The sequence below is a fragment of the Pyxicephalus adspersus genome, chromosome 2 (genome assembly GCF_032062135.1).
Source record: "Pyxicephalus adspersus chromosome 2, UCB_Pads_2.0, whole genome shotgun sequence".
NCBI lineage: Eukaryota > Metazoa > Chordata > Amphibia > Anura > Pyxicephalidae > Pyxicephalus > Pyxicephalus adspersus.
Window position 1 is genome coordinate 69628619 of NC_092859.1, and position 14041 is coordinate 69642659.

A 14041-nucleotide genomic window follows, 5' to 3' on the forward strand; every position below is an offset into this window, starting at 1 on the left:
GTAATATAGAAGCAATATTCCAATCACTGAAACCATTATTAAAGTGTATGGGTAGGCAAGATAAAATACTGACAACTGTATACAATCTACTTAATGAGGTGAAGACAAGACAGCATAAATGAGAGATATGTGCAGATCTATTTCCCATTTGAAACATCAGATTTACAAACCAAAGCAGTAATTCTAAATTGCGCATGATGCATCATGCAAACTGAAATGCAATACCTGCAGTAACATATGCACTGCAATTACTCCAATGGGATTCCTAATTTCCCCATTATTAACTCAGTTAACCGGATAGTTATTCTACAGGTGTCCCCTTGAAAAAAGCAGGGAGGGAGCAATCTGCTTGCTCTTAATACATGCCAAAATCTGTTGGTACATGTCCCCAGATTTGGTTGATGAAGAGATGCAGCACACAGGGAAATATTGTATTGTGGAAACATCCTTTCACTTTCTTCCCCAGTGAAAACATTGTAAGAAAGACAATAGGTAAATAAGGAAAAACATCTAATAGGGACAAACACATCAAAGATAAGCTTGCAATTCCAGCCTTGCCTCATTATACTAGAAAAAAAACTATTCTGATGGTTGTATCCTCTGTCAAAACATTATTGTCATTTGTACCTACATTCGGGGGCCTTCACCTTAACCTATTTGTCTGGTGACAACAGGTGGGTACATCTTTCAGATGGGACCACAAAAGACAAACTCCTGAATCAATCATTATTGGCCTCAAACTGAACCTTTTACTTTCCCAAGCATGTAGTTAGAGTGGTACTATTATACATTACTTACATCAGTTTCAGATTCATGTCTTCTTCACCCAAAGTGCAGCCTTTGCAGATTAATGATGTAAAAAAGTAAAAAAAAAAAACTTATCTCTGTACCAGAGCACTACCCTGGACCTTATAATATACAAAGACACATTTTAATGTCTTTATTAAAGACTAAATGAGCGGTGACTGACAGCCTGGCTTTATTCCTAAACCGTACAAAAGTAAACATAACAGTGCCCAATGGGAGACTAACTGGATCCAGGTAAAAGGGAATGTGTAAATTGTAGAAAGTCCTTGTCATCAGGCCCATGTTTATTCAATTCAGACCACTAAAATAGGAATTCTGACTTGTTACTTTAGATTTGTTCCTTTCCCTACCCAATCTAGTAAGAACACAAAAAGATTATTTTCTGCCATTTGGTATTATTTACTTCCACTGTAAGAGCTCATGTACACAGGCATTATTTTCATACATTTGAACAATGCAGTAAACACAGTCCTAGCTAGCTACACACTCTGCATGGATCTAGGTTTTTAACCATTCCCTTGCCAATCCTTTGTATTCAATAAAGACCTTGCTTGGAATATCCAATAACCCTAAATGATCACTTTACCTTCTCTATGAACATTATTCTGTGCCTACATCATATAAACGGCCTCTAGAAACATCCCCTGAAGAAGCCAGATGGCCAAACGCATCGGGTGAAAGACAGCGCTCTTTGCTATCAATTAGGGTATTCCCTTGTCTAGCTTAGAATTGTGTCCCCCATGAATTTAATGGGATATGACACTCACTATGTTCTAAGAAACCTTTTGTTATTATCATGGTTAGATAAATATTACTCTTTTGTCTAATACAACCTATACCTGCCACATAAGAAACCCCCGTTCTCTCTATTCTATTATTTATAAGTGATTACCTATCTAAAGAGGGACGGCTAACCATGTATTACTTTGGAAGTGGGTTTAGCGACTTTTACTATTTTACAGTTTAGTAGCAAACTACAGTTAGTAGATCCCCCATTTTCTTCAATGCTGTAGTGTAAATCAAAGCTACTCAACAACCAGGCTGTGGAGTGGTACCGGGTCATGGGCTGTGCTGACCCAGATATAGCTGTTCTAGTCTGCTGCAGTATTCACTGTCACAGGATCTGTGTCCTCTCTCTTATCATTTCATGAAGCCAATCACAGAGTCACAGAATGACAGAAGAGAGGGCACAGATCTTTCCTGTAAAGACTGCAGCCAATGAGGACAAACATTCTTTCCCTCCATGGTCCGAGGTGCAAAAAGAGGAATGGGACCACAGCTGTAGATGACCGTTCTGAGTTTCCTCCTGATGTGTTATGGATTGTGCTATGTTTCATTGAGCACAGCAGATTGTATTGAGAAGAGATTGATTTTCAGGTTAAATTCTACATTTTGGTGAAATTTGGAATCCAAAGTGTATTGGTATGTAAACAGGAAAGTGACAGCAAGACCAATCTACACTTTTAATCTATCTACATCTACACAATTTTCAATCTATTATCTATACAAAAAACTAGGAAAATAAACAGAATCAAGCATAAAAAGGTTTCCAAGCTTTTCAGGCACAGGTGACATCCCTGTGATATCCCAGGAAATGTGAGAATCATGTTCCAGCATTATACAGGAGAGAGATCTGATGAGGTACACGGCTCTCAGTCCTAGTGAATGCATCCTTACCTAGGTGAGTGTGCAGGGAGCCAGGTTATAAGGTGTTTCTGTTTAAACATTTTTCTTGCCTTGTCTCATCTGTTCCATACCACCTGTTGCTTTGCAAAAAATCCATTGCGCTTCCTTTATACGATATAGTGTTATGTAAGGCATCATTAGTTACCTGTTTAAATTATAGGTGCTCTGTAATCCTGATACACTTTTTATCCCAGGGTGACAACTATGCCAGTTCTACAGTCAAATGAGTAAGCGTTGTCACTTCAGAAAAGGCTGTCATGTGCATAAAGGAAAAGGATGGAAAACTAATGCAGCCACTACATCCAAGGAAAGCTGCAGTATAAAACATTTGGAGTGTTTATAGGGCAGCTATATTACATCTCTGAATAGTACAGCAGGCAGGTTGGATTTTCAGCTGATTGATATAATGCTAGATCCGGGAACACCTGGCTGATCATAGAATGCATCCTTACATAAAGATAATGCAGCACAGACATCCCAGTGCCAATTCATGGCCAGAAGTATAATGTGTGTAAGGATTATACAGAGCCAGTGTACACAGCTGAATAGAAGGTAATAGGGAGCCCTGCATTGCCCTGCACACAGCTGACAGGTATAGAGAGCCCTGCAGCAGCTCATTCATTGACAGGGGATGGGGCAGTGTCTGTGCCTTGCAGAACATGCCATGTCCCCGGGGGCAGCATTCCTCCCATGGTGCCCACACTACTCACCTCCTGAAGTCAAAGGGCATTGTGGCCGCCTCCTACTGACACCCGGCACTGATTTAAAGGGCCCCGCCTGAGCGCTAGGAGCTTGTGTCAGAATTCTTCTTCAAGCCTGCCGGCTAGACACAAAGGAACTGGCGTCAGCAGAGCTGGCCGGGCGACCTCTGATTGGTCGCCGCTCGCAGAGGACAGGACACTTCCGGGCCCGGTTTAAAGAGACTCCGCTAGAGCCACGTGGGGTAATATTAGACGTGCCTGGCACTTGGCTGCAGGGCGATCACACGGATGTGCTGTGTTTACTTTTCATACTGAGCCCACGGATGCTGTTATAGCTGCCAGGGAACAAGTCATCATCATTCCTAATAAAAATACATGATTACATTTCTTAGAATGATTCCCCTGCTGCGCACAGGAGCAGCTATTGCCTCTGTAATGTGAATCTTGCATCATTTGTACATTTCTAGCAATCTCAGACATAAACCTTTTCATCGTTTTAATAAGATCTTTATATTGCAATATAATGGCTTCCTAGGGTGAATAAAAGTCGCCGTAGAATCCGTTATTTGGTGTCACTCTATAGACTCGCTGCTTCTGTTTGGGTAGTAAATATTGATCTTTACACTTTGCAGATTTGTTCTACAAATACTGTTTGTCTGCAGGTAAGCAGATACCCTGTAAGGTTCACTGAGAGGCTTTCAGTTGTGGAAAATTAAATGTTCACCTTTGTGAAAGGTAGAGTATGGCGGATCCAGTTGGATGCATCTTATTGATTTTTTTTCAGAGGACGCAATGGAGGTCAGATTGCAACATGTTTAGAAGGAAAGTAAAAAGTTTAAAGTGTATTTAAACCCAAAAACATGGTTGTACTTTTTGTTTTTATTTTATTGACCAAGAACATTTTCAGCAACTAATCCTGCTAGAAATTAAGTGTGAGTTTGGGAGAAAAAAAGCAAACATCTTATTGCATAACCTAAAACACATTCTAGATTTTTATCACAGGAAACCATCTTTTATGATCATTTCCAGTGACAGTAGAACACCAGTGTTATACATCCAGCAATGTTCTATGGAAAGGGGAGGACAAGCGGGAGGCATTCTGCTGTTTTCCTCTATAAAATTTACAGCTTTACACCGCTTTCATTACCGAACATCATGGGACAGCTGTCCTAGGTTCTCACCTGAGATGATTATGACCATTCATCCTGAGCAACAATTCTCTAGTGTGTTTATGTAGTCTTAGTTCCATCACTTTAACCATTTACTTTAACTTTAAAAGTTCATCTCTATTACTATGTAATGGAGATTATCTTTATTAGTTAAAGTAGAATAATTCGGGTTTAGATACGCTTTGATTATTTCAATATGTTTTTAATGCAGCTCATAAACATTGGGGGTTTCTTTACTAAAGGATTAAGGGTTGTTTATGTTAAAGAATGAGCATTCACAGTAAATATGATTAAACTGTTTGCTTTACTCACTTTTTCGTTAATTAGTATTCAGGACAAATGATCTGCAGCCCCTATAGCTATTCATATCAGTATATGTTAATTTACAAATATGCACAGTTATGCATTTGCAGTGCCCCATGTCATTACTGTTTATATCTGAGAGAGGGAGGCGCTATCTAGGGGTAACTAAGGCTACGTACACACGTGCAATAATTATCGTTGAAAACGAATGACTAAAGACCAATCGTCCAATAATTGTTAACAACACAACTGGCCAATGATGCTGATGAACGAGGAATGTCGCTGGCAAGGAACGACCATCCCGACTGATCTGATTGGGCAACGATCATGCCCAATCTATTGTGTGTACGGTCGTTCAGTGATCATGGATGGCTCTGTGATACACTTTCTCCTTTACATGTCACTTCCTGCATTGTTCAAACCATCGTATCTAGTGTGTGTACATTATTGGTGGATTATATTGGAGGGATCGTATCGTTACAGCATGTACAGAATCGTGCACAATACAATCGTTCAAAATAATCGTGAATAATCGTTGATCGGTCATTAATCGTTCGTTTTCTAACAATTATTGCACGTGTGTACGTAGCCCAATATTTTAAAGTACTTTAGGTTCCTGGCTTCTGCGACATAGATAAGATTCATCGAATATATGCCTAAAGTGTCTGCTATTATGTGTAAGATAAGTTCCATTTGTGTCAACATCTGACATTAGGGCTTTATTTATAAAACACAGAATCAGACATTGCCTCATTGGAATCTTCCAGGTACATGTGTTTTTATATTTATTATTATATTTTTTATGGCAGTAATTGGTTTTCACTTGGGGAATGTTTGAGGGAATGTCAGATTCCGTTGTTTAAATAGAGCCCTAATGTTGAACTACATTCTTACCTTTAGTCTTGCGTAGTTGTACATTCTCCTCTCCAGTTCTGGAATGGCTTACTTTGATTTCACTGCACACTGTAACCCACACATTGGAAACCCCAACAAGTCAGATAGAGCCTGCCTCAATTCCTGGCTGAGGGACATCCAGCATTATCTAGTTCTTTTGTCCCGAGCTGCACATCCCCTGGCTCACCCCTTGCCGTCACATGGGGGCAATACCACGGGTATTTTCAGGAACTTGTGTACAGCAATCTTTTAGCCCCTTCCATAACTCCTAATCCGCCTGCATTAGTAAGCACAGAGACCCAGCAATGATGCTCATTTTAAAATCGGATGAAAATGGAAAAATGTTTTTTTAAGCATTTTGTTGAGTGTGAGACCAGGGAAGGCAAACTATTGGCAGATGAAACTTAAGCAATAAGCTTCTGAACACCTCTGTTTTGTTTTAGCAGCAATCGCAATGGCTATCACTATGCTAAGTGTCATGTTAGGTTTATGTTTGTGTTATTAGTATGTTTATTGATGCTAAACATTTCATTAAAATTTGCATCTTTTTCCCAGTACATTGATATTGCAACAGCCTAGGCTATGACATGAGTATTGTTCTCTTGTTCTGCAAGACTAGGAAGGGATTCACACTGTGTATTGGTATTGCAGAGATCCCAATGTTGTAAACCCAACCGACAAAGAAATTGCAATTTGTTATTAAAATCATAGCAATAAAATGCTGCCCCATAAACCTAACATGCTTTCATCACTTGCAGTGGGACACAGGCACTACAAATTAGGATTATATTATCGGGAATATCTGATAATAAATAGATGATACAATCTGTCAAAAACATTGACTCTTATCATCTTCCAAGTTACATCATTCCATTTCATTATTACCTGTTGAGTCTGCCAATAGATCTGGAATGGTTCATTTACATTACCAGGGTGTGAATGCTCAACAGCATTTGTACTCTATTGTCTTTAAAGAGGGGACAAACAAATAAAAGCCAAACTCCTCCACCAGTGCTAAATGTTATCAGTTACATTGTTCACTGCTATCTCTAAACCTAGAGACCACTTTCCCTTTGTGTTATGAGATGAAGAAAGAAGGAGGTGTTATTTGGTCACACACTGTCCTAGGGTGACAATGTTGCTTCTTAGATAATGTACAAAAATAAGTCTTGTAGACCTGGGAGATGGTAACCAGGAAGAAAAGGGCTAAAAAAACAAATCCAGCCGCAATAGAAAAATTGGCAGGATGCCAAATGTTACTTGTTTGTTTTTATTGAATACACTCTAAATCATTACCATTGCTATCTTGTAATTTTAATGAAATCTCCTATTTCAGTGGTAAAGAATTTGCATGAGCGACTTTAGCTCATTGGCATCCAATGTAGAGATAAGCAATACAAAATTTAATTTTTTAGTGCTTGGGACACTTGCTGGCTGCAGCTGGGGGGAAATATTTGTAACATGGTAGTACACAAATCAAATACACAACATGTTTGGAATGCCTTAAAGCTGTTGGTGTTTATTAAAAAAAAAAAATGAAAACTGCTCAGGGTTCCACCTCCCCCCTCACCCACCCAAAATTAAAACCAAACTTTTTCTCAGGTTTGGGACCAGGTTGGCCAGATAAATGATAAGGTCAGCAAGTTACACCCTCCCCCTTCCAATTTGCCCATACCAGGTCCCTGCCTTTCTCCAATGGGGAGCATCTAAAGGGCACATTTTCTGATGTTCAGCAGTACTCTGCATTTGGAGATGCATTATCCTAAGGTTTTGTCTTGCATTATATTGTAACCTTTATCTGTGGTAGGCGGGACTTTCGCACAAAACCTCCTAAATTATTAATGAAAAACCTGTGCTTCATCCAATAACTAAGCCCAGTGAGTCCCACTTGGTTTTTGCTTCTTTTTACCCTAGCCCAGAGGTGTCAAACTCAAATACACAGTGGGCCAAAATTAAAAAAATTAGACAAAGTCATGGGCCAAACTTGAAACTGAAATAGCACCGCTATTACATTCCCTGCGTCTATAAAACAGTCAAAAAACATATAGCCAGAGAGGCCGCTGGTCTATAGACGTGAGTGATGCCACTACTACAATTCCTGGCATTACTTGCATCTTTAAAGTAGTCCAATGCGGGGCCATGCATAGGCAGAAAGGCCATTGGTCTATAGAGGTGAGTGATGCCGGGAATTGTAGTAGCGGCACTATTTCAGCTGCAGATCATATTTAGGATTCCTTTGGGGGCCAAAAAAAAGGATGTTGCAGGCCAGAGTTTGACACCCCTGCCCTAGCCGTTCCATCCAGTGCAGCCATCTTCTTTCTTCTGAGTTCTTCTTTACATAACTCAAACCCACAGAAGGAGCAGCCCACAGCCTCCTGGAATATGTGATGCAAGTATCCCAGAAAGTTGTATATTTCCCCTTTAGTCTCCTCTATTGCTGTGGTAAAGACAGGCGAGATGGGGACATTTTCTCTATTATATAAAAGCAATAGCCACACATTTATATAATGTTGATGAATAAGGTCTGTTTTACAGCTTTACTCATGGTTCAGATCTACTTTAACTCCAAAACTAAGTACGCCTTTCATAAAAATGTGTTGAACGCACGTTCATAGGATTTTATTTCCAAGAAAAATAATATCTACACATCATGGCAAACAAAGTCCCTAAGCCTGTGTGGGTAGTGTTATGATCTAAGGGTTGTTTAATTTGGTCAGTTTTAGATTCAGCAACATTATAAGCCCCAAAAAATGAGGTCAGCTGACCACTTGAAAATACTGAATGATCAGGTTTTTCCATCAATGTTTTTTTTTTTTCCTGATGTCATGGCCATATTCTAAGATGTAAAAGCTAAAATTCCTTGGGCTTAAACTGTTACACATTGGTTTGGGGAGCATGAGACATCATTATCACACATGGCCACCACAGAGTCCAGACACTAACTCCATTGAGAATCTAGGTCTAGTTAGAATTTAGGTCTCCCATCATTAATACAGGGCAACAAAATATTGAACTCAAACATTGTGATATTGCACAAGCACGACAATATGTTTGTGAGATAGTTAAAAGCATGTGGTCCAATGAAAAATTAAAGTGTGACTTTTTTTTTTTTTTAGGCAGTGTCAACATCTGCCATGTATAGGTTTATTTAATCAGACAGCTTTGGCTCTCGTTATCACTTTCTTAAAAATAGTTTTAGTTTGCCTCTAGTTTAATAAACAGTAAAACCCTCCCATTATTAAAGTAAGGTTTGATTATTTTTTCTTCTTTCTAATTTTCTCAGCACATAATGACCTTGTTCAAACAACCACTTCCTTTATGGGAGATTGGTTTGGCCTTGTAAATTTTAAAAGGAAATATTTAGTCATTTTAAAGATTTATAAAGATATACCTATTTTTTGTTTTTCATTGTAATTAATTATTTGCAATAATGGTTGTAAAATATAATTTATATGTATAATGTTTAATATTAATTGTACAAGTTATATTTGTGTTCTGTTCCATATGCAGCCTGTGCTTTCTGATAGCTTGGCATCTAATGCTAATCTGTTCTCTTGCAACAAAAAATCTGATTGTCAAAATATATATTCTCATTGTGGCTAATATTACGTAACCTAAAACTAACAATAAATGAGCAGCAATAAGTATAGTGGAGCAAAAAGTGTCACAGATGTACTTAAAAATATTTCTTTAATAATCAAAAAATCATAAGTAGCTAACACCTAAAAGGGGGTTTTACTGATCACCCTTTATCGGGAATAGAGGCATGATATATAAGATACGTATTATTATTATGACATGGATATACTATACTGAAAAATAATCTTAATTTTATAATCACAATTAGATCCAAAAAACCAAAGCTTATTCATCAGGTACAGCTTAAAGATCACTTTTTTCCATTTCATGCTTACCTCCTAGATTGTTGTTTACAGAGCTCAATAGCAATTTCATTCATAACATTCACCTCTTCTAGTATCTAGTCTCTGACATTTTAAACAGAAAAAACACTTCCAAAAAAAACTTACTGCTATGCTATCTTTTTGGAAAACTAATACATTTTCTAGAAATCCTTTTTAATGTATGACATTTTTTACTGTTAAACACAGATTGTTAAAAATAGAAATGATCCAAAACCATTCCAGTTTTGTTTAAATACATCATTAAAAATGATGCTATACTCATAACATTTTCCTCAATAGGAGTACAGTCTCGCTGTTCAGTACATTCCCAATTATGGAAAAATTGGATTTGTTAGAACACACTGTACAGCTACGTACACACGTTCAATGGTTCTTGCACGATAATTGGCTCGGGGACGATATCGGATGAGAATCTGGCGTGTGTACAGCGCCCGTTGTCCATCGTCCAAACGACCCTCCTGGCGGATCCACGGATGATGGACGACGAAAGATCCTAATAGTAGGGAAGGGGGAGAGCGTGCAGCACGGTGCCGCTCCGTCGTTCTCCCCCTCCCCTCTCCATAGAGCAGAATGGTGCTGTATGTACAGCACTCGTTCATGCATCGTGCAGTTCTTAGTGGTTGGAAAGGTTCGTGAAAGATCCTTTCCAACGACAATTTATGCACGTGTGTATGCAGCTTAAAACAAGCATCTTTCCATCATATGCTTTCTTATGTGGACTTTGGTGAGAATCTTTTTAAAAAATTACACACAGTTATAATCTTCTTTTTTAAAATAATTTCCAGACTATAAAACACATTCTTAGCTTGTAATTTCATTGTGGACTCCAAGCTCTGTGAATGACTCTCCGTTCCCACAATATGCCTGGTGTGACTGTATTCCAAAGACGTATTTTAGACTGAATTCCTCTGAATTTGTATAGTAAACATATCTTCTTGCAGTGAAAGATATAAGTCACAGTGACACAAAGGGAATATTGGCACGTTGTAGAAGTTAGATAAACATTTACACAGGATGTAACACAAAACACTGCTTCCTGCTTCAGTCTGAGGCGCCAAATGAAAATGTTTCATATAGATGCCAATTTTACTGATGTCTGACTTCAAGCTAGTGGCACAAAAGTGGCAGGACATGTTCCTCTTTTATCTTCTTTGTGCAGACAATCTCTTTCTATGGGAAAATGCAGGAGGGGAGTAACTGATACAAGTATGATATTTCTTAGAACAGTATGCTGTTCATCCAAACTAAAAGGACATTGTTCTGTAGCCAAGGCAGAGCTTAACTGTTCCTCAGGTTCCCTAGGCTCATCTCTAGCTTAAAAATAGGCTTGATAGGTATTAAATGATCAGTTAGTTCTAGGGGTAACATATGTAGAACTTTCATTTACCTTTTCCTTCCCTCCTAGTGTGACCTGTTTTCCCACAACCTACTATATGTAGGATGTTAAGGTCCAAGGACAATGAAGTCATCCTCTACAATGCAAGCCCAATAGCTTAGCATTGTAGGTCAACTTCAGACTTGGATTGTACAGGATTGTACCGCATTTTCAGCTGCGCTCCCAACTGCTCCCATTGGAGCAGTTGGGAACCACTTTGAGCATGAAGTTGCAGTTGGATAATGGTGTAGGTCCTGGAAGCAACATCTCGCTTTTGGACATCTGGTTGCTTTTTCTCTGGTTAATATGTTTGCCCATGTTGCCCTTGTGTTTGTGGTGCAGTTTGCTATGCACCTGAGAGTGGTTTACCACAAGGTGTGTAATCGCAAGTGTAAAGGTAACCAATGGCCTTCCAACAGCCTGGTGCAATAAATAAAGATTAGTATAATCTGCCAAAGGCACAAAGTATGAAGTTAAGCTGCGTACACACTTCCAATTTTTATCGTTCAAAATGAACGACAAACGAACGACGAACGATCGATTGGGCAAAAATCGTTCGTAAAAAAAGTAACCAACGACGCCGACGAACGAGGAAAGTCGTTGGAAACGAACGACCGGACCGGCGGATCGGATTGGACGACGATCGTTGACCATCGTTCGTGTGTACGATCGTTCGTTGATCGTCCATGGTCTGAGCATGCGTGACGAACGAACGTTCGTTCACTTCCTGTCGTGCACGTCACTCCCTGTATTGCTCAAACGATCGCATCTATTGTGTGTACAATATCTACGAACGATCGTGTCGTTATCTGTATGTGCAGGATCGGTGCTATACGATCGTTCGCAGATATCGTGCAGGATCGTTCGTCGTTCGTTTAACAACGATAATAATTGGAAGTGTGTACGTAGCTTTAGTCAAAGTAAAAGTGCTTTTTGTGTTTTCCTGAGACTAAAGTATTTACTCCTTTCAATTGGGGAGTCCCATTGCAATGATATTTTAAAATGAGCTCAGCAATGGCAGTTTACATAATCTCTCTGTGGTAGGTCTGCTTTAAGGAGATCATCCTCACTACCTGTCCCTGTGACATCAGAGAGGACAAAAAATCTGAAGTGAGTGGTTGTTACTATGATTTGAAGACACAGGCAGGAATAAAAGGAAAAAGGTTTTCACCTCCCCCTGCAAGTAGAGAAAAATACTAATGTGCAACCATTTCAGTGATCTTTACTGTGTGACCCTGTTGGGCATAACACAAACCTATCAGCTCCTGGTGTGTCCCCACTTATTCATTCCTATGGATGTCTTTTATATGGCTCACCCATTGAAATAATTAGGGACATGGCGTGCAAGCATACTTAAAGAGAATCCAGTGGGGATGGTTACATTGAAGAGCTGGGGAGGTCCCCACAGTGAAGATAGAACCAGAAGTAAGTAAGGTAAGTATTTAAAGCCTATATCAGGGGAGAAATAAGGACAGGGGGAGAGGGCTGAGTGCTGTTTCTTCACTGCTCAAACACAGGCTGAAGGTAGAGAGGTAACTAGCTATGCCAAAAACAAATCTATTACATGAAAAGAAGAGAATAAGTATTAATCTTTCCATCTGCCTGTACAACCAAACTCCAGTCTACTAACTGGCTTTTGCTTTGTTTGAAACTTCCTCCCACCAAAGGTTGACAAATGGAACCTCTTAGTAATAAGGGGAACTAGATAATCAACAGTCCTAAAAATACTAAATTCTGAAGAATTTATACGGTACATTGCTGCACATGCATTGGAGATGGCTGGCAACACACAAAAAATAAATATATTTTTGCTTTTGGAGAAAGTGAAAGCAGGTGAAAGAGATTAAATGAAATGTTACAATGAACTGACTATTTCTTTGTAAAAAAAAAAAAAAAAAAAAAAGCTGGTAACAGACCATGACCCAACACATATCAAATGTATTTATAGCTTCGAATAAGAACTAGTTGTTAGGAACTTGTCAGCTGTTCTAGCAGTTGGTCCCTCTTGTAGAAATAAAGTCTAGCCTTGTATTGAACACTCCACAGAGAGCTATTCATTTTTTACTTTTTTTTGATTTCCAACAGGGAGCATGATTCTTTTACAACTGGTGTCAGGTGGCTTTCATATGAACTGCTGGAAACGCCATCAAACTGAAAGGGACAGAGCGAGAGTCTGAGAGAGAATGAACTGCGTGGCAAGGCTTGAAGACGTAGAGCGTAGGGGTGAAACATAGAAAGTGTGTCTGAAGTGAAGTGAGCAGCTTCCAAATTTGACAAACCTATATCAAGTGTTCTCTGGAGGAGTGATACCAGACTAAGCAACTTGAAAGAGTGTGTAAACCTATTACTCTGCTATTACAGTACACCAAAACATTCAGGAGCAATGAGGATATAAGAAAAAAAAATGTCAATATTGTAACAAATAGCTCACTTCAGCTTGACATCCAAGGGGTCATTTTGAAGCTGTATTATTGTATTGTATGTTTGTAATTTAATAAAAAATAGAAATTGATTTGGACCCCTGACAGTTTTTATTGCTTGCAGAAAAATGCCCACTTATTTAAAACAATCACATCTTTGCTAAGGCTACGATCACAGAAGTACAAAAGCAAAGGCAATATTATAAAACTGGTTTATGGGGACACAAACTGGTCTTTTCTCAAAGTGACGGACAAATGTATGCACAAGCAGCTACCAATATATACTCTTAGTATTTACCCATAAATTGATACACCTGTAAAATCGCCTATTTTCCATTCTAAAGCTGCTCACAGAAGTTACATTTCTGTTGTTGAAAACAATTTTTTTATTGTTTTCCCTGAGAGTAAAATGAAAAAGTGCTGTATACAAAACTCTGTTCAGTTCTACGTATTGGGAAGGTTGTGGGGGAGTGACAAGCGGTTGGCACACGGCAGTGGTCCCCACTCAGTTGTTTAGTGATCTGCCATGGAGGATTTATTACTATTGCAAATTTATTAAATTTTCACCAAAGATGATAACAATTGTTTGTCTCAGGGAGCAATCATTTAGCATTTGTACAGAGCATCTGTAGTTCTGGAGTCCTGTAAGAACAAACTAAATTCAGCTGCCTGTAAGAGGAAATGTGCTCTGGTTGAGCTGAGCCACCCTATAGCCTCCTACAAGGCCTAGCTATGAGCTTTCCAAGCCTCCACTATATGTGCA

The 14041-nt window shown here is 38.9% G+C and overlaps 1 protein-coding gene and 1 long non-coding RNA gene across 3 annotated transcripts in view; one reads left to right on the forward strand and one right to left on the reverse strand.

The window, feature by feature from the left end:
- The window catches only part of ERGIC1 (endoplasmic reticulum-golgi intermediate compartment 1), a 63715-nt gene extending 60242 nt beyond the window's left edge, over positions 1 to 3473 (reverse strand). Inside the window, exon 1 of the mRNA XM_072400949.1 lies at positions 3204 to 3473. Coding sequence (XP_072257050.1) covers positions 3204 to 3223 — 20 coding nt within the window. The 5' untranslated portion in view covers positions 3224 to 3473. The remainder of the gene's footprint in view (positions 1 to 3203) is intronic.
- LOC140323670 (uncharacterized) lies at positions 2370 to 13368 on the forward strand. 2 transcript variants are annotated; one of them, XR_011919420.1, is made up of 2 exons: positions 2370 to 2488; positions 12944 to 13368. It is a non-coding gene; the product is annotated as an uncharacterized lncRNA (long non-coding RNA). The 2 variants fall into 2 exon arrangements; XR_011919419.1 differs by lacking the exon at positions 2370 to 2488 and adding an exon at positions 3313 to 3436.
- The last annotated feature ends 673 nt before the right edge of the window (positions 13369 to 14041 follow it).